The sequence below is a fragment of the Sciurus vulgaris genome (assembly GCF_902686455.1).
Source record: "Sciurus vulgaris genome assembly, chromosome: 5".
NCBI lineage: Eukaryota > Metazoa > Chordata > Mammalia > Rodentia > Sciuridae > Sciurus > Sciurus vulgaris.
The window spans coordinates 9,386,333-9,407,141 of record NC_136465.1 but is presented as its reverse complement, the minus strand read 5'-3'; the positions used below and the strand labels follow the sequence as shown (position 1 = coordinate 9,407,141).

Here is a 20,809-nt window from a genome sequence, read left to right as displayed (position 1 = left end):
GACTATCAAATTCACCATCGCGAGCCCCCTTCCACACCAGCTTCTCCTCTAGATCATGGTACTTGCGTCGTTCAAGCCGGAATACTTGGATGGTCCTCCATTAAACTCTCATCCCTCCCACTCCGTCCCCACCACCCCAACGCTAAATCCTCTCAATTCTTCTTGTAAAATCTCTCTCATTTAACTGGTATTTTTAATTAACCCTCCAACCTTTATTATGACTCCATCTACCTCACATAATCATTTTAAGGAGGGGCTTCAAGAAGAATTTGAATAACATAAGTACTGTGTAAACATAAGATCTGGTTACCCCATCTTCAGTCTGGATTACTGCTGTTTACTGCTGTAATCTCCTAACTGGTCTTCCTGTCTCCTTCTGCTCCCTCTGTCAACCCATCCTGTATACAGTTACCAGAGTCATCTGCCTAAAAGCACACGTTTATCCTTTGGGGACTTTGCTTCCCACGGTCCACAGCCAGGCTTAATCCGTGATCCCTGGGAACGCTATGTTTTTGGAGCTGAGCTAGGTGGTCTGCCCTCAGATCGAATGACATGACCTTCCCCAATTCATAGAGAAATGAACAGTCAATGAATAGAACTTGTAATATTTACAAGTATAAATATAACTTGTAAATATTTACTCAGCTTGTAAATATTTTGTCCCTATGATTCCCCGACCCCCATACTTCTCTCTATGGTAGTAAGGGTCCATACTTTAATCTGCTAGTATTCATAAATGAGAAAATGAATTAATAAGAAGCAAATAAATAATAAAGATATGGCAACAACAGATGATATTTAATTCAGTTGTTTGATTTCCTCATGGACACATGTGCTGGTAGTTGTGATTTTTATAATGCATGTCAATTGTACCATCGATTTTCTTAAAGAACACTGCTATTTTTTGATAATGGAATGAAATATCAAAAGTTCATCATGAACAACTTGGAGAAACACCACACTCCTGAAACATACCTTGGCCTCTTCAGAGTTTTTCCAATCTTATCTCTGCTACTCCCCTTGATTTCAGGCAAAGTTGTCCAATTTCTTTTTTTTCTTTTTCTTTTCCTGGCTTTGCAGAAATCATTCCATCTCTCCAGAGCTCTGCCCTGCTTGCCCCAGCCTATATGAATCTCAACAATCTTAAAGGACCAAATTGACTCTCTACTTAGTAAAACCTTTGAAAATTACCATGAATTTCTCCTTCTAACACAGAGCTGTTTCTGGCAGCCATCTGGTATTCAAGCAAGTATTGCTGGGATTCTCACGTTATACTGAGTTATACTTAACTCACTTTCCTATGATCTATCAATGCAGTGATACCCTCTCTCTGCAATTACAAGGGAAGCAGAGCTGGGCATCATGGTGCATACCTGTAATCCCAGCGACTCAGGAAGCTGAGAAAGGAGGGTCACAAGTTCAAAGCCAGCCTCAGCAACTCAGTGAAACCCTGTCTCAAAATTAAAAAAGGGGGTTGGGGATATAGCTCAGTTGGTAGAGTGCTTGCCTTGCAAGCACAAGGCCCTGGGTTCAATCCCCAGCACCGCAAAAAATATATATATATAAGTAAATAAAATAATTTTTAAAAATAATTTAAAAAGGGCTGGGAATGTAGCGCAGTGGTTAAACACCCTTCAGTTCAATTCCCAGTGCTAATAATAATAATGATAATAATAATAATATTATCATTATCATGTGGATAGGACATGTTCTGGAACAAGAGAAAATAAGGTTGAAAGGCTATTGGAGACTCTGCCAAATTAAGGAGCTTAGACTTTGTTTTGTAGAAGAATGTTTCTTGCCTTACAAACTATAATGTGCATGTGAATCATGGGAGGTTTTGTTAAAAACGCTAATTCAGATTCATTAGGCTTAAGGTGGTGACCCAGAGCCTGCATTTCTAGTATGTTCTCACTTGAAATAGCTGGCAATGCTGCTGGCCCAGGAATCACTCAGTAGGTCAGTTATATTTTTACCCTAAGAAGACAGAATGGATGTGCATAGGTTATGTGCAAATATATGCAAATGAACATTATTTATGCAAAGGGAGTTGAGCACCCACAGACCTCACCAGTTCCTCAAACCAATCTCCCACAGATGTAGAGAAATAACTTGTATACTTTTTTATTTATGGTATCTGTACATACTCATAAAAGTCTTTCTTTTCGTTCTTCATGGGAAGTATTTTTGTGAAGTCTACGTCTTCCCCGAATAAGGAAAGTGAGACTCACAGAAGTTACACAACCCACCCCAGACCTTGAAGCAAGATGGGGGCAGCTCTACCTGAAGTACCCAGATTCTTCCCTCTCCAGTGTGTGTTTATGAAATAAAGATCCCTGGCTGCTGAGTTGTTTGGAGGAACATCCAAAGAGGAAATGCCCTATAAATGGGGGTGGGAGGAAGTGTGGCATTAACTGAGGGAGGATGGTCAACACTGGAGACAGAGATTTGGAGGCCACCATTATAATCCATTAATAGGGCTGATGAGTCCTCCAAGAAGGAGGCACAGGAGGGTCAGAGGAGGAAGCACAGGGTCACTTTCAAGGGAAAGTCCACAGGGACAAATGAGGTTGGAGAAGTCAGTGGTGCACAGGAAGAAAATAGGAGAGTAGCTGGAGTGGCCACCGCGATGGGAGCAGTGTCCCAAGAAGAGAATGCCCAACTGCATCGAATGCTGCAGAGATCAAGTAGGATGAAGATGGAGACAAGGCCACTGGAGAGGGCCCGAAGGAGGACCTAGGAACCCCTGAGAGAGCGATTTCCAGGAAGTGAAGGCTGAGAGCAGGCTTCCCGGTTTAAGAAGAGTAGATATTAATGAATGGAAGAAAGATACACCAGTGAATTGCAGGAAAACATTGAGGCCAAATGAAATACAAGAATAAGACTGGATCAAAGATGGTGCTACAGTTTGGATATGAGGTGTTTCCTAAAGCTCATGCGTTAATGCAGGAATAGTCCAGTGATGAAATAATTGGATCCGTGACCTAATCAGTCCATCCTAATTTAAATGGACTGATTGGGTGGTAACTATAGGCAGGTGGAGATGGGTACCTGGGACAGAGGTGGTGGGTCACTGGGGGCGTGTCCCGGAAAAGTGCATCTTCCCAGTGCCCCTGCCTCCACCCCGTCCCCTCTCCCTGTCTGCTTCCTGAGTAGCTTTCCTCCACTGGGCTCTTCCTCTATGATGTGCTGCCTCACCTTCAGATTAGAGCAATGGAGCCAGCCATCTATGGACTGAACCTCTGACACCATGAGCCCCAAATAAACTTTCCTTTCTCTCAGTTGTTTTTGTCAGGTATTCTGGTCACGGCAATGCACAAGTTGAACAAAACAGCATTTTTGAGGTGAGTTATAAAGTATGGGATATAGAATGCAAGACCCACGAAGGTGCTTAACGGAGAAAGCAAGGTCCTAGAATGGATCAAGAGGGTAAAATCAGGAGCCCAGGTGGGTGGGAGATGAAACTTAGCAAGGAACATTTTGTCTGAAGCCACTTTGACCTCCCTTAGGGACACAAAGTGACCCTGCTCTGAGGCCCTTCACTACCCCAGGACACTGTGGTAAAAGATGAGGCTGTATCTAAAACGGGCGTAAGTGTACATCTGCCTTTTTTTTCTTTCATTTTAGAGTACACAGTCCAGGGGCATTAGGTACATTCACCCTGCTGTGCAGCCATCTCCACCGTCCATCTCCAGAACGCTTTCATTCCAAGCTGAGACTCTGAACCATTCAACACTGGCTCCTCATCCCCCGGCAGCCGACTCTAATGTTGTCTGCCTATCGGATTTGATTACCTTACATGAGTGGAGTCCTACAGCTTTTGTCCTTTGGTGATTGTCGTGCTTCACTTGGCATAATGTTCTCCAGGTTCATCCATGTGGGAAAACGTGTCAGAACTGCACTTCTTTCTAAGGCTGCATAATATTCCCTTGTATGTATTAGGCCACGTTGTCTACCCATCGATAGTGGCTGCTTCCCTCTTTTGACAAGTGAGAATAATGCTGTTATGAACATAAATACAAACTTCTGATTGAATTCCTGCCTTCAGTTCTTTTAGACATATACCCAGAAGTGGAATTGCTGAAGCACATGGCAATTCTGTGTTCATTTTTTTTTTCCTGGTACTGAAGATGGACCCCAGGACCTGGCACGTGCTAGGCAGGTATCTTACCACAGAGCTACGCCCAGCGTGAGTTTTGGGGACCTCCGTATTGTTTTCCATGGCTGCTGCACCAACTTACCTTCCCACCAGCAATTTCTCCACATCCTTGACAACTTGCTTTCGTTTTGTTTCTTAATGATTATAACCATCTAATAGATGTAAAGTGGTTGATTACCTTTAAAAATATGGTTTCTTCTTTAGATTGGAAGTTTTTCAAAAACTGATATTTGTTGGGAAAATTCTAAAGGAATCAAAGACCTGAGCTGAATTTGCCTGAGATGCTGGTATACACATTCAAAATTCCTCAAACCCCCTCCTAAATAGCAGTGAAACTATGTTTTCAACAACATGAGTGAAGCTGGAGTTTTATTTAAGAGGCCTAAACGGGCAGAAGAGGTGCAGCATCCTGGAGTCAGGTAAGAGGGGAAGGAGCGCCCTCTAGTGTCTTTCCTCTGTTATTGTTAGTAAATAAAGAGATGTAATGAGAATGAACGTTTTCCTGTCTTCCGATTACATTCTGGTGAGTGTTGCCATCAAATGCCAATCATGTGCCTACTGCTAAAAAGAAAATGTGGAAATATAGAGTGGGTGGGACTAGGATCCTTCGAATAATTCTCAGTCTAGGGGGTAAGGTACATGCAGACATAATTACAGTAGAAGACAGAGTAAAGCTGGACAGAGTGAAATGAATGGATGCTTACGAAGGTGCTCTCGACCAGCTCTCAGCTCCACTTCCAGTTTGTCTGGATCCACAGGTCTGGTCGTCCAGGTGCCCAGGTCTCTTCTAGGCTTGGACAAACTACCTGTGCATTCCTTGTCTTTTGGAGGGTGGCCCTGGGAACTTGTCTGCTTTCTTTCTTCTCTGTTGTGCCTTTCCGATGGCTTACTCTCATCCTCTGTCTTCACTCAAAATTATTTTTTTAAATTGTACATAATTATGGGGTGCAAGTGATAATTTGATACACGTATGCTATGTGCAATGATCACATCAGGGTAATTAGCATTTCCATCTCCTTAAACACTTGCCATTTCTTTGTTCTGGGAACTTTCAAACTCCTCTCTTAGTTCTTTTGTTTGTTTGTTTTTAATATTTTTGTTTTAGTTGTAGTTGAACACAATACCTTTATTTTATTTTTATGTGGTGCTGAGTATCAAACCCAGGGCCTCAGGCATGCTAGGCAAGTGCTCTACCACTGAGCCACAACCCCAGCCCTCTCTTAGTTCTTTATAAAACATACAATGAATTATTGTAAACTACAGTCACCCCATGATACCATAGAAAACTAGAACTTATTCCTCCTATCTAACTCTGCATTACTTGTTGGTATTTGTTTTGGTGGTACTAGGGATCGAACCCAAGGATTCTCTGCCACTGAGCTACGTCTCCAGCCCTTTTTGGTCTTTATTTTGAGACAGTGTCTTGTTAGGTTGCTGAGGCTGGTCTCAAACTTTCAACCTTCCAGCCTCAGCCTCCCGAGTTGAGTTGCTGAGATTATGAGCATTCACCACTACACCTGACTTGCATTATTTCATTTTAGAAATGGGGTCTTATTGTGTTGCCCAGGCTGACCTCGAATTTGCAGTCCTGCCTGGGTCCTCAGGTAGCTGAGATTACAGGTGTGCACCACCACACCTGGTTCTAACTGTGCTTTGGTACCTGTTATCTGACCTCCCTCTATCCACCTCCCCCACCCCTGGCCAGCCTCCCGTGACCTCTTTTCTACTTTCTCCTTCTATGAGATCAACTACAAATGAGTTTCCACATATGAGTAGTATTTTTCTGTTTCTGTACCTGGCTTATTTCACTTCAAGTATTGTCCCCAAGTTCCATCTGTGTTGTCGCAAATGACAGGCTTTCCCCTCTTTCACAGTGAATAGTATTGTCCCTCTTCTCAATTATCCAGGAGCCAGAGCAAACCAGGATGGTTGGTCACCTGTTTTGTCTTGGGTCTCTGCATATTTCCATCTTACTCCTCTCTGAAATACTCCAACTCACTTCCTATTTACTAGTCATCCCCAGGTTTGTGCTTGGATGTCAGTTCTGCAACTTCCCACAGGGTGGCTTATTTGTCCCTTCTTTGGGCTGGCACAGCACACGCCCCTTGCAGCCAGGATGGCATTATCATAGCTGTGTCCACTCCCCAGCTGTAATACCCTCTTGAAAGCAGGAGCAGGTTTTTCCTCGCACCTACACGCAAGGCCCTCTATATCCACAGGTCCTGTCTCCTAGAGTTCAACCAACCAGGGATCATGAATACCAGAAAAACCTATCACCCTGGTGCCAAAGTGTGCTCTGCAGCCAGGCCCACCACGGTCATCTCTGTACTGACCACATACACCCTGTTGCTCTTCCCTATGTCATACACTACAACAACGACCTACCCCATGTTTACATTGCATTAGGTATTATAAGTCATCTAGAAACATTTTAAAGAATGTGGGAGGGGCTGGAGGTCTAGCTTACTGAGCCCATGCTCAGCATGCACAAGACTCTAATTTCAATCCCCAGGTTCAAAAGAGATAAAAAGTTATATGCAAATATATGTAAGTTATATGCAACTATTATACCATTTGCCCATAAGAGACTTGAGCATCAGTTGATTTTGGTGTCAGAATTCACATTCTGAGGGACAGTTGTATTCCCAGACCCTACCTAAGAGTGGCACACAGTAGGTATTCTATAAAGTTTTGGTGAATTAATGAATAGCAATATCATCTTTATTGATTGTTTCTAGCTCCTGTCACTGTGTTACCACGATCAGACAGGTAAGGGTCACAGCAGGGAACCATCCTGAGGCAAAGAGTCTATTCCAAAATATTTGCAAAACTATTTCCCTGCCCACATGTTCTTCCAGCACCTTACCACCTTCCAGAGTCTGCTTGAAATTGAACAAGCCTCTCTGGCCAACTAGGAATGGCAGAAGTGACATGATGAGACTTCCAAGATCAAGAAGTGATTCAGGTTCCACCTGGCTCACCCCCTGCTGTGAGCCCCAAGCCATGTGGAGGGAAACAGGCCGCTCCCTGGGCCTAGCTGATCACCCACTGGTCCCTCCGCCATCTTGGAAGCAGATCCTCCAGACCACAGTCCACGGGAGGAAGAACATGCAGTGTGCATCGGAGTCAAGCTCCCACACAAAGCCTTGCCCAAACTTCAGATTCATGAGGAAAATCGCTGACGTCTCAATGCAGCAAGGAAGTCTGGAGTGGTCTGATACAGGAAGACAAGACGCAGCGGCTGGCACTGGTCAAGCCCTTTTTCTCTTGATAGGTCTTTGGTGCAGAAGATCCTGTTTTATTCCAAAAGGGCCAGGGCAGTCTCTAGCCTGGCCCATTTGAACATCTGCCCACAAGGTGACTGGCTCTTGACGTAATCAAAGGGTACACTGGGCCAAGCAAGGTCAGGCACGTGAAGCTGCAGCCACCCCAACTTGCACACCTGCTGTGGCTCCTAAGGACTGACCGGGAGGCCCCAGGCCCCAGGAAGAGGGCACCCTTCCTGATAGCCAGCTACTTTGCCCAAGGACATAAGGGCTCAATGAGGGGTGACTCACTAGTGCCACCAGGTGTTGCAAACACATCAATTGTAACTTGGTTGTGTTTTGTCCCTACCTTTCATTTGGACATTCAGACCACTGTGTCCTGTGCTAGCCTGCCAGGCAACTGTTTTAAACCATTTAAATACACACACACACACACACAGAGACACACACACACACACACAATATTACAGTACATACTATAAGAACATAAGGGGCTGGGGTTGTGGCTCAGTAGCAGAGCGCTTGCCTAGTACATGTGAGGCACTGGGTTCGACCCTCACCACCACATTAAAAAAGTAAATAAACAAAGTAGAGTTAAAAAAAGAACACAAGTATTCAACATTACAGACATATTTGACAAACACATTTGTTTTTCTATTATTTTTGCTTTACCTAGGTAAATATGTTTTCTAGAATGGTAATTTCCAGGACATTGAGATGGTTACAGGGGTAGGTGATTTAGTTCAGAACGCATGACTAATATTTTTGCAGCAAAGTGACATTTTCTGTTTTCCAGTAACTAAAGCTCATTTAAGTTACTCAAACATTAATTGTAATTCCGCTTCTGGAAACGGACACTTTCCCTCCCTGGTGCCAGTTACTGTCCATTGTCTCCCACATTTCCGAGCCTTCCAGCACACCTGGCAGCTCTGCACTGTCTTAGGAGGCTGGCATCTGAGAGCGGCACCCCCAGGTGTCTTTGCTCCTGCCTCCAGATGGTGAACAACTGGAAGCCGTCAGCAGTGTGGAGGTGTGGTAAGAGAAGGGACAGGTCTTAGCCCTCTACCCTCGATCTTAACAGTAACTTTTCCTCTACCCAGGACACACACCCTGGCCCCTCTCTTGTGACCCCTCTCTTGTGACTAGAGCTGAGAGTAGGTGCCAGGATCTGCCCTCTACCTCTGCAGCCCAGATGTCTAAAGATTTCTGTTATTGCTAGTGCCTGGGTGCCCATCCATCCCTTCTTGCTTTTCTGAACCCTGTCCATAGTGTGTCATGGGCCAACTCGTGTCCCCTACAACTTCATATGCCAAAGTCCTAACTCCTAGTATCTTAAAATGGGACTGTATTTGGAGCAAGGGCCTTTAAAGAGGTAATTATGGTTAAGTGAGGTCATTAGGATGGGCCCTAATCCAACAGGACTGGTGTCCTCATCAAAAGAGATTTATGGGCTGGAGATGCAGCCCAGTGGCAGAGCACATTGGAGGCCTTGGATTCAATCCTGGCACCACACACACAAAGAGAAATTTGGACACAGACACACACAGAAAAGAGAAGACACAGGAAGAAAGAAGATGCCATCCACAAGCCAAGAAGAGACCTCAGGAGAAACTGGCCCTGTTGACACCAGGATCTTACACTTCAGCCTCCAGAACCATGAGAAAATACATTTCTGCTGTTGAAGCCACCCAGTCTGGTGCAGCCCTAATCACCAAGTAAGTCACCTTGATAAATAGCTCCTCATTAAACTCCCAAGGAGCTGGTGGGCCTGCCTCACATTCTGGATATGGACCCTGCACCAATCCCACAGTAGCTACGGTCACACTTCTCACTTTGTAAAACTTACAACATTTGCGCCATTAATTTGTTTTTACTGGAGGACTCACTTTTACAACAAGGAACTTAAACTGGAAGGGCTTCTAATGGAGGAGCCTGGAGAATCCAGCTCGCCATCACATAGCGTGTCTTGTCATTTCTAGAACAGTCCTATTTCATTTTCAGATCAGCTGTGGCTCTGATCCCGGATGAGGAATGACTGAAGCCCAGGGTGTCTCTGAAGGTGCTGCACGAGAATTTTAGTTGCTGCTTCGAGAGCTGGGGATCTCACTGATGCATGAGGGGGCCAAGCCAGATGAGCTGGAACTTTTAGAGGGGAGCTGGAACTCAGGGACATCTAGGGGGGAAAAGGTATCATTAGAGCAAGGGTTATTAAAACATCAAAGGCAGCTCATAATTAAGCATCTTATAAAGATATAAAATAATTTTATAAAATCATAGGGCTGGTGGGGCCTTACTGAGATTTCCCAGTTCCACTCTCCTCCGTGCCCTAGCAGTCTTCACCTGGAACTGCTGCTAGTAAATTCTTTAGTCTCCAAAGTGCTTTCACTAACATTATTTCATTTGAACTTCAAGAAAATCATGTGAGGTAGGAAGGTATTAACAAACCTTCATTTTACAAGTAAAAGAAACCAAGTGATGGTCCAAATTCACCCAGCTAACCAGAGTCACGGCTGGCTCTGGGCGAGTGTGTTTCTCAGACCACGGGATCCCACATGCTATACTCCCTCCTGGTCTATGCATGCACACATTCTCCCTGCAAAGGAACACTGCAGGCTGATATCCCAACCAAACTCACAGTGAGAGAGGATCTCTTCTCAACATCTGGCCATGCACAGGAAAGGGAAGATGGAGAGAAGGAGAGAAAAGAATAATACAAGCTGAGCTTGCAGGGAGAAAGTGGAGGGTTTTTGTTTTTTGTTTTTTGTTTTTAAAGTTTGCCCTTACCTTGGATCCAACTGTGCAGAGAGGCACAAAAGGACTGTGTAGAACACAGATCCTATAGCCTCCCCCAGACACAATCCCCTTCCTCCATACTTGGCAGGCAGATCATAGATCACTTGGCACATCTGTCTAATGCCCTGACAGATAGGTTTGCAATGCGTGGGTTTTTCTGGATCTGGGAAAAGCCTCCTTTAGACTTTTATTGATTCACAAATGGCATTGGTCAATGACTGCTGTTTTCCATCTTCTCCAGCTGACCAGGTCCCTTGTTATCCCACAAGGACACATCACGCAGATGACCCTGCCTGAATTGCTCTTTAGACCTCCCTTACATCTAAACTGTCCTTCAAGGCCCATCAAATCCCAGAAACTCGAATATCTTGGTCCTCCAGGACTTCTCCTTCAACTTGAGCCCTGGAGCCATTATTATCGAGTCCTCTGACTTGATGTTGACCAAATGCTCTTGGGCTGTTCATTTCTGAGTGCAATTGTCTCCTGAGGGGGATCCGAGCTCCCTGTGAGCAGAGCTGGACTCTCATCCTCCACTGACTCTACAGGGACCTGCCTGCCTTTGGGAGGTCCACACGTGTGTGACGATGGTATTTCTGGGGAAGAGTGGAAAAAACTGGAGTTAAAGTAGTATGTGGCTAAAATCAAGTAAAAGGGAGACGAAATGGGAGTAAATAATCTTCCCTCATTTGAAATTTTCAATGCTGTTTTAAGATCAGCATAAAGAGGATAAATAGGGGTGTTCCCTTGTGCGCTGTTAGCAACAATGAATGAAGAAGGAGGCTAGTTCTCTGTGACAAGAATGGACTAGCCTCCCTCACCTGAAACCCTTTCAGGTTTGATCCTGTGACTGAGACTGCTTATCGTCACTGCATTTGAGGAACCCCTTTCTCCTGTGCTTCCCGGGCAGCTCACAGGTCCAGGCAGACTCCTGGTAACTCTCCTTTTTCATGGTGGCAGGTTCCAAGGGCTCCCCCTGCCCTGCTGGCCTCTTGGCAGTTGTCACCTCCTATCTAGGTTGCCAAGTCTCTCTTCCCCCAAGATCGGCTCTAGGAAGATGGTCTCCTAATGCCCTCCTTGTGTCCAAGCTTGCAGACCCTCTTCATTTTAGGACTTTAATATCCATTATTATGAGAAAGAAGACGAGATTTAAGAGGAAAACCAGAAAGTTATACAAAAGGGTAAAAACCTTATAGCCCCGAATCTTGGTCCACAGCATCTGACTACCTGGTTGAAATGAGAGCTGGAGATTTCTTGCACACCAGTGTTGGGGCTCAGCAAACCTCGCCCTGCCTCCTACTTTGCTCTTATCCCCCTCTACCCTGGCCACCTTGCCCAGAAATGTCCGTCTTCTCATCTCATGGACTTAACCACAAAGAGCAGCTCAGCATGACTGTGCCCTAAATGCCAGTGGTTTATTTGGTTCTGAGCACGGCAGGCCAAGGCAAGGCACATTTTACTACACCTCCATCCTGTGGGGGATTCTCTCCCACAGGGCACCTCCTACAGCTCCTCTGTGACTTTTTCTTTTCTTTTAAAAAATAAAGGCACTCTCCCAGCATTGGTTACTTTTCGACATAATTCAGTGTTTAAAAGCTACAAAAGGGTTCAGTGAATACCCCCCCATCCCCCAGCTGCCCCAATCCTGGCTCATCTCTTTGGTTCCCCAGGGCAACTAAGGCTACTAGTTATTTTTTTAATCTTTCCAGAGATATCATACACTTATGCAAGTCAACGTGTACATAAAATGCAAATGTCACATATCGTCTTCATGTTTTTTACACAATTGGAAGCACTGTCTGTGTGTGTGTGTGTGTGTGTGTGTGTGTGTGTGTGTGGCTGTGTGTTGCTTTTACAAATCAGTACATGAAGAACTTCCTCAGTTTTTAAATGGCTGTGTAATAGCCCATTCACAGATGAACAATACTGATAGTACTTGGGCTGTTTTCCATTCTCTGGTCTGATAAGTGCTGAGATAAATGATCTTCACATGTGCAGGTCTCTACTGCAGCCATCTGTGTCCTGGTGAGCGGTTAGTGCCAGCCACCAGCAGTTTGCATCCCCAGCATCATCCAGGAGCAGTCCCTTCCTCAACCCGACCCTAGTAAAGGACAGACCAGGCTGTATAAGTGCGTTTCTTATCTGTCAACTTTCTGTTCTTCTAGAGAGATCATCCCAACAACATCCCAACGTCTTGTTACAGTGTCTTTAAGTGAAAGGAAATGTGAGGCCATGCTTTTGACCCTGGAGTCATTGGAATTCTGTGGGGTTCTGTTCCTGGCTCACTTCCTGGTGCCTGCAGGATCGACCTGTCCACCTGCTCTCGCTCGCAGGTTTCTGGCTCATAGACTCAGCCCTCCTCCCTCAGGTCCCACAAACCTAACCTGCTCCCCTGTTTCCGGTCTCACCAGAGACTGGTGCGAATGTTCCTGGGAGCTTTCCTTCTCTAGCTGTAAGCCACTTGAGAGCAACAACTGCATCTGACCATGGTGCATCCCTGGTGCCTAGTCCAGTGCCTGCAAAACACTGCTGAATGAATGACAAACCTACCAGGGGTTCCTCCTGCTCTTTCATTTCAGGGCATGGCTGAAGTAGGTAGCTCTCAAGTGGGATGGAAAATACCTAGCATCAGGATTAACATCAGAACAGAACACTGACAGGCTACTGAAGCCAAGGGACCAAGAAGAGCAGGGCCCCAGGTGGAGGCTAAGTCCCAAGACAAAAGATGAACAGGAAATAGCATTCATTTACCAGTTTATATAGACAAGTGTTTCCACTCCCTGATTTGTTTATTTTATTTTCCCTGGGATCAATCCCAGGGATGCTCTACCACTGAGCTACACCCTCAGCTTTTTAAAAATCTTTTATTTTTGAGAACAGGTCTTGCTAAATTATCATGACTGACCTTGAACTTGAACTTGTGAACCTCCTGCCTCACCTCCCCTGCCCCAGTTGCTGGGATTACAAGTGTGCAGTACAGTGCCCAGCTTCCCTATTTGAGTTTTTTGGTTGCGTTTAATTTATGTTATGTGCAGACACTTGGAAATGATTTTTTTTTTTTTTTTTTTTTTTTTTTTTTTTTTTTTTTTGGTGCTGCGGATCGAACCCGGGGCCTTGGGCTTGCAAGGCAAGCACTCTACCGACTGAGCTATCTCCCCAGCCCCTGGAAATGATCATTGATAGGAATAATGTCACTGAATAAACCCATAGATCAATTAGGAGAATCAATGTGATAAAGCACTATCCACAAGCACAAGGCCCTGGGTTCGATCTCCTGCACCAAAAAAATAAAAATTAAAAAAAAAAAAAAAGCACTATCCAGATGTGGAAAATAAGTAAATACAAAAACAACAAAGAAAACACCAGCAGGGTGCCAATCACTCTTCTGGGAAGACCACCACTGACAATAATCGCAAATCCCTGACTGCCAGGCAGGTGCCCGGTCGCACAGCCATCGTTTCCTTTACTCTTCCCTGAGAGCCTGTGATGTGGAAAAGAAGGGTAAAGAAGGTGGCAGGGCCAGCTGCTGTGGCATATGCCTGTAGTCCCAGCTACTGGGGTGGCCAAGCCAGAGGATCCCTTGAACCCTGGGGTTCAAGGTCAGCCTGTACAACATAGAAAGACCTTGTCTCAGAAAAACAAAAAGAGAAGGTGACAGTGACAATCCTTACTTTGTAGGAGGTTCCACCCACCTCCTTCCTTTTTTAAAAAAATCTACCTCTCAACGTTTTATTATGACTCCTAATTCAGGAGTGATGTGATAATAATGTATCCAAATATGGATTTTTATTTGAAAACCATAAGCTTTTTTTTTATTTGAATCATGTAGGCAGTTTAAACTCACTCCTATAAAAAGGTTGGGGTGAGCAGTAAAGAGCCCTTAGTGGAGATACAGGCCAGAGCTCAGTGAAGGTGACTGAGAGGGACTTCCTTCTAGGAGGGAGATCTTAGTGGGGTGAGGGCTGTCCCAGATCCATCCCTAGGATGAAGGGCTTCACAGGACCTCTGGAATTCTGCTGTCTCCCGTCTGCCTAAGGGCCCAGAAAGCTGCTCAGACCTGTCTGGTCACCTTCGAGGGGGCCCCTGCTTTGGTCAACACCTATGAGGAGGGTGTTCCCTTTTCCTCTAGGCCTGTTCTGTGAGAAACAGAAGCAAGGTGTTAGGGAGAAATAACCACCGTCATAGCTTTAAAGATGCCCCAGGCCTGTCTTTGTTCTTGGCTTATCTTGGGGTAAAACTGTCAGCTGCAGAGGAAGATTAGGCAGCTTTGGCCAGGGTTTTGAAATTTTAATCCAAGACTACACGCCTACACTATTCAGCCATCCAAGCAGGTGAAATTAAGCTGAGATGTGTTACAAAATATGCATAGGCCACAAAATATGGGCAGTTTGCTGGCAATGATCATGAACTAGTTTCAAAACATACCTGTATATTTTACTGTTTTGTTTTGCAGTGTTGGGATTAAACCCAGGGCTCCCTGCATGCTAGGAAAGGGCTCTGCCATTGAGCTTCATTCCCAGCCCCAAATAGGTATATTTTAAACCCTGGTAATAGCAGTAATTAAATGTGTCATCACCGATATGTATAGAAATCATAACATTATATAATTCACAAACACGGTGCTTCTCTTCTGGTAGATCCTAAATGGAAGTTAATTTGTATCAAATAATTTGGTTTAGTTCTCAGTGAAAACAAATAGCCATTTGGCACCTGCCTAAATGTTCAGTGATGGAGAAGCAGGTAGAATCATTCCAGCTGGAAAAGCTGGGATCCTTTCTTACACCTAGCACGACACAACAAGAGGCACCAAGCCAGAAGAAATAACTCAGCTCTCACAGCCGCCAAAGAAGAATGCAAAGACTCAGCAGGGGTCCCTCCCAAGAGTCCCTTCTGCCCTCAGGATGCTCAGCAATGAGGCCTTTCCTCTCCTAGGTCCCCAAGTTAACACCCTGCACGATTTCCATTTGTAAGTGGCACTGGGTTGGTGGCGGCAAGTCTGTTTAACACACTCGAGTTCTTCAGGAGAGGACGATGGAGGAAGAACAGCCACCCTGAAGAGTGGATGCAGGAAAGAACCCACACAGAGGTCACGTGGGAAAGGAAGCTCCAGGGCTCACACTCAGAAGCTACCCTTCCCTACCAAGTGGAAACTGACTCTAAGAAGGGAAGACTGGGAGGGAAAGAAAAGGCAAGCAGAATCCTGGCCCACAGGTTGGGGCCTCCCACCACCACCTTCAGGCTGCTGGACTGGTAGGTCCTCCTCGTCTGTCTCTCACACCCTTCCTTGGGGCCTCAGCTGGTGATTTGGAATAATTTTACTGCTGCTACTGCAGGTTGGGTGGCCCTTATCAAAATGCTTCAGATGCTGGAATATTCACATATAAATAACGAGGTATCTTTGGGAGGGAACCCAAGTTTAACAGGAAACTCACTTGTTCTGTACATAATTTATAGGTAATAAGGTGATTTTATAGAATATTTTTAGCACACCTGTGTTTTGACGGTGACCTGTCACATGAGGTTGGGTGTGGAATTTTCCATTTGTAGTGTCGTGTCAGCGCTCAAAAAGTTTTGGATTTTGAAGCATTTTGTCGTTTGGATGTTCGGATTAGGGAGGCTCACCCCATGCTGCCACATCTAGCTGCTATTTGTTGAGTGCCTGCTTTGAGCCAGGACCTGTGCAAAATGCCTTTCATGCTCCTCGCAACCCTGCAAACCAGTCTCCTTACCAACTCCAGTTCCCAGTGAGGAAATAGCTCCCAGAGAGGTAAGTGACCCAGCCCGAATCTTCAAAACAGTGGTACTGAGCGTTGAACCTTGGTGATCTAGGTCCCAATCAGTGCTCTTGAAGAGCAAAGTGAAAAAAAAAAAGGGTGGCATTTTACAGGGGGGAACACAGACAAGTATTAAGCACTTAATATATACCTGGTATTTAGTCCTGACAATGATCTTACAAAGTAGACATCATTACTCCCATTTCATAGATGAAGACACTGAGGTTGAAAGAGGTTATGTAACTTATCCAAAGTTGTTCTGTTTAGTAAAGAACCAGGTCTGTCTGAATGCAAAGCCCATATTCTTTTTTATTCTTCCTTCCAAATGGAATTCCCAGGAGTTTTGGTGATTGAATGAAATAATTTAAAATCTCGCCTATGGATATTTTTAGCTGTGCACATCCAAACCAGAAATTAAAAAAAAAAAAAAAAAACACCTGGGGAGAGGGACAGAAATCGAAAGAAGCGTATCCAGGATTACCTGCAAGGAAGTCACTGTACAAACTCTGGTAAATCCTTTGGTTTTAGTTAATCGTATTTTCTAAAGTTCAAAGAAAGGATGGGAGACAGAAAATAATTGTTATTGGCTTAAAATTAGAATTCACAAAGGTGATGAACTGCCCTTGGGATGCTATGGAAAGTCACCTTGATCACAGTGGAACCTTCCAGATAAGAAGAGAGAGGAGTGAGCACAGTGGAAACCCAGGGGATCCCTCGGCCCAGCCCTTTGTCTGGGATGGGAATTATTTATTTGTTTTTTTTATGTTTGCAGTGCTAGGGTTGAACCCAGGGGTGCTCGACACTGAGCTATGTTCCCAGCTCTTTTTATTTTTATTTTGAGACAGGCCCTATGCTAAATTTCTGAGGCTGGCCTTGAACTCACTGTCCTCCTGCCTCAGCCTCTGAGTCGCTGAGATTCCAGGTGTGCGCCACTGCACCCCACTGGAATGGACTTTTAAAGGGGTTTTAATTCCAACTCTCATTTTGTAACTGTGAAAAGGAAAACTCCAGGAGGTTGAGTGGCTGCTAGTTAGCAGTAGCAGAGTCAAAGCCAGACCCTGGGTTTCCCCACTCTTGCCGCCATCCACGATCACTTTAGAATACGTTTCTTTTTTGAACCAGTGAGGAAAAAAAAGACCAAGAGAGCCTGAAGAAGCATTTTTAAAAAATCAAGACACTAAGAGTAAAGTGATCCTGGAAAGAGGTGAAGAAGGTAATTTCAGAGGCTGGAATTAGCAGCGCCCCCGGAAAAGATACCGGTCTTATCTAAGGCAATTAGAGCAAGCAGGCAATTAAAGGCTTTTGTTACTTGGGTTGAGGTGCATGCTGTGAAACAGCAAGCTTTCTGAAACCCACAGCCAAGTCAGGACCTAGAAAGTGAGGGCTTCTAACTCCCAAGGAAAAGTCCAACTTGAGACAAAAGGGTCTTGTGTTTATACTTAACATGGAAAGAACAAAAGAAGCAAAGCAAGATGTGAGCTGGCTCCCCATCCCATTCCAGGACCCAGCAAACCCAAACCCTGCCTCCTGGATCTCTGTGAACTGTCCCAAGGGGCTTTGGTTTTCATGCCTCTATGTGTAAACCGGTAGAATTTCCTATAAAGGAAGAGGTGTTAACATTCCAGTAACAAATTCATTTGGAACTGGTGGCGTCACTACCATCCTGGCCCTTTGCCCTGCCTAACCAGCTTCTCTCCCTCTCTCCTCCTCCTTCCCTTCCCAGAACAGAAACTACAAACTACACATTCTTCCCCTGATCCTAAGCACAGCCATTTTTCCCCTGCAGAGACCTGGTCCTTGCTGTCAGGGGCTCAGCCCCGCTGCAAGCTCATCAAAGTCCTCCTGCGGAGACAGCTCCCCTCTTCCCTAAGTCGAACGGTGGAGCCAGCTAAGATTTTTTAAAAATTGGTGTGTGCACGTGTGTCTTTACACAAGACTGAAAATCTTTGAGGTTTAAAGAAGAAAGTACCTGACTGCATTGTGGTGTTTATGCTTTTTAATTGCCCTGTTTTGTATGGAATCGTATTACCATGATTCATAATAATGTAGATTGTATAACTTTCATATGAAGTCTTAGAAATCGGAAAGCATTAGTGATCCAATCTAAGCTTTATTCCCATCTTTTACCAATCGTTCACACAAAAACGTGGTTAGATGGGGCGGTGGTGAGCACAGCAGCCGCTGGGGATCTAGAATTGAGAACAGGAGAGAAAATCAGCGGCCCTTTCAAACTCACACCTATTAAATAATGTGCTCCATGCGAGCTCACAGCAGTGTGTGCGAGTTGGAATCCATTTCCCCGAGGGCATTTCTTCTTAGACAGACCCTCCTATCTGCAGGCTGTAAGTGATGACAGGCAAAAAGGGAAGATGACAGCCAAGGCCCGGGGGAGACGGCTTAACAATATTCTTTGTACTCTTTATACTTGGGTGCTTTCTTCTCTTCTAGACCTTTCCATGTGACAAACCCTTACCTTCTCCACCTATCACACACACCCTTTTCCCATGAGGCACAAAGAGTCTTCAAGTGCCTGATCTCTGATAATCTCCTGGCCAGGGCTTGGGGACCCGTCACTTTCACACCTGCCTTTAGCACGGCTTCCCCAAGTTTCACCTGCTTGCCTATTTCTCTTGTTCCTCCTGAGATCTTCCTCCATAAACCTGTCACGGTGCTGTGGGACTTTATCACACTCAGGAGTTTACCCGTTGGACTCCCACCTGGGCTGTGTCTACCGCAGTGAGGGGCCTCCAGAGCCGCAGCCGTCAACGCTCTCCTCCCTGGTGTCCCTAGGACCCAGCTGGAGTTCCGCGGTGCCCCTTTCTCTCCTATCAGGCCCCACATGCAGCGTCTCTTCATTTCACCGGCCTCTTGCCTGGCCGAGGTTGCTTGCTTCCTCTGAGGTCTGCAGCCTTCCATGAGAACCAGCGGCCACCCTGTGGAAGAGGGGCTGAGCCACACGTGGCCCAGCTTGAACTGGAGACTTGTCACAGGCAAGCGTGCCACGGACGTGAGCCAAAGATCATGGCACACTTCTGGGGGATTTCATTCTGCCTTATGCTCTTTATCAACACTCCTAGACCTATATCGTGGTTACAATTGGCATATTTAAAAAAACAAGTAGATAGATACAATCATACGCTTTGTTTACTCACAGCAAATCCTTCTCTATCTTGGCTTGATTTACCTTGGTTTCCTTTTTAGTCTTATTAGCATGACTTTTTCACTTTTTAATTTATATGAACATTTTAACTTGAGCAATCTCTGCTTGTGCTGGACAGATGGCTAATGTCAAGAGCCCACAGAGATGGCTGCTGGTTGGCCTTCGGTGTTTGCTCTTGAAGCAGGAGAAACGTTTGACTGTGCTGATGATTTGTAAGCATACGTCACCACCGACTTTCATTGTCCTTCACATTGTTTTCCCTGGACTTGTCTCCCACTCCTTGTCTAGTGGGGGCGGAAGCCAGGCAGAAGCGCTTTGTAATGGCCTGTGTGATAAGCCTCATAAAGTTATTTTTCTCAATTAATGGTTTCATTGACAATTTGTTGCTTTGCTCCAACTTCCCCAATCCCTGAGGCATCTGTACACGTATCTGTGATAAGCCTCCCAGTTCAACAAAATGGGCCCTTCAGAATACAGACTGATCTTTTTAAGAAGTTCATCTCTCTCTCTTATTTTTTAACATAATACTGGAAAAACATTTAAACAGAAAGTAATAGGACTTCAAAGCAGAGCTCTAAAAGAGATTTATTCATGAGTACGTGCATATTAGTCTCCAAACTGACATCGTTTCATACTGATTTTCCTTGAGTGTGTATTCTCTGCTTTTCTCTAAATCTTAACCACTATATAAGAACTTTTTATTCCATTTATGCTTCCTTCTTCTTTGCTCCAAAAACTCTCACGATGTGCTAAAAGGGATTCATTAGGGTTCAGACTGCAATTTGGGAAGGTCTGCAATGAACTAATCATATTCTCTAGTCACATTTACTGACTTTGTTAGGTAGGCAATTAGGTATTTTTTTATTTAGAGGGAAAAAAACTTAACGTATTTTTCTGGAGTTATTTATTTCAGTACTGGGTTACGGGGATCAAACCCAGGGACATTCAACCTTTGAGCTACATTACCAGTTTAGTTTTGCCAGGGTGGTTACCAGGATTGAACCCAGGGGAACTTAACCACTGAACTATATCCCCAGCCCTTTTTATTTTTTATTTTGAGATAGGTCTCACTAAATTGCTTAGAGCCTCACTAAGTTGCTGAGGCTAGCTTTGAACCTGTGATCCTCCAGCCTCAGCCTCCAGAGTCTCTGGGATTATAGGCTTGCACCACTGAGCCCAGTATCAGTTCTTTTTATTTCATTTTGAGACAGGTTCTTGCTCAGTTGCAAACTGGCCTCGAACTTGAGACCCTCCTGCCACTCACAGCCTCTGGGGTTGCTGGTGGAGTAACTTTAAATCCACTTCCATAACCAAGCTCTGGTGGCAGTCGGAGAGCTATGGAGAGCAGACCTTTCTCTCAGGACATGGGGCCTTCATGCTAGAAAAGCAGCATTTTCTGATGGCCCCTCGCTCCCTGCCCCCAAGGACTCATAGCAGAAGAAAGAACCAACAGTAAGAATACTCCTCTACTGCACATTTTGCAAAGCATTTTCACAAACATCAGTCCATCCAGTCTCTTAAAAAAAAAAAAAAAAAAAAAGAAAAGAAAAGAAAAGAAAAGAAAAAACAGATGAGAAGAGAGAAGGTCAGAAAGATTAAATATATCTTCAAGGTCTCATAGCTAGAATGTGGGTCCATGTCAGAGACCAGGATTTAAACA

General features: G+C 44.9%; 1 protein-coding gene across 3 annotated transcripts in view; it reads right to left on the bottom strand.

Moving 5' to 3' along the window:
• Window positions 1–4,437: 4,437 nt before the first annotated feature.
• Window positions 4,438–20,809, bottom strand: part of FBXO16 (F-box protein 16) — a 55,315-nt gene continuing 38,943 nt past the window's right edge. The window contains exons 8-9 of one of the 3 annotated variants that reach the window (XM_079139986.1): window positions 10,061–10,086; window positions 9,456–9,598 (exon numbers count right to left, since the gene is read on the bottom strand). In XM_079139986.1, the coding sequence (XP_078996112.1) occupies window positions 9,589–9,598; window positions 10,061–10,086 (36 nt within the window). In that variant the 3' untranslated portion in view covers window positions 9,456–9,588. Of the gene's footprint in view, window positions 9,599–10,060; window positions 10,087–18,214; window positions 20,666–20,809 lie in introns of those variants that run through there. The other 2 variants (XM_079139984.1, XM_079139985.1) reach the window with 2 other exon arrangements.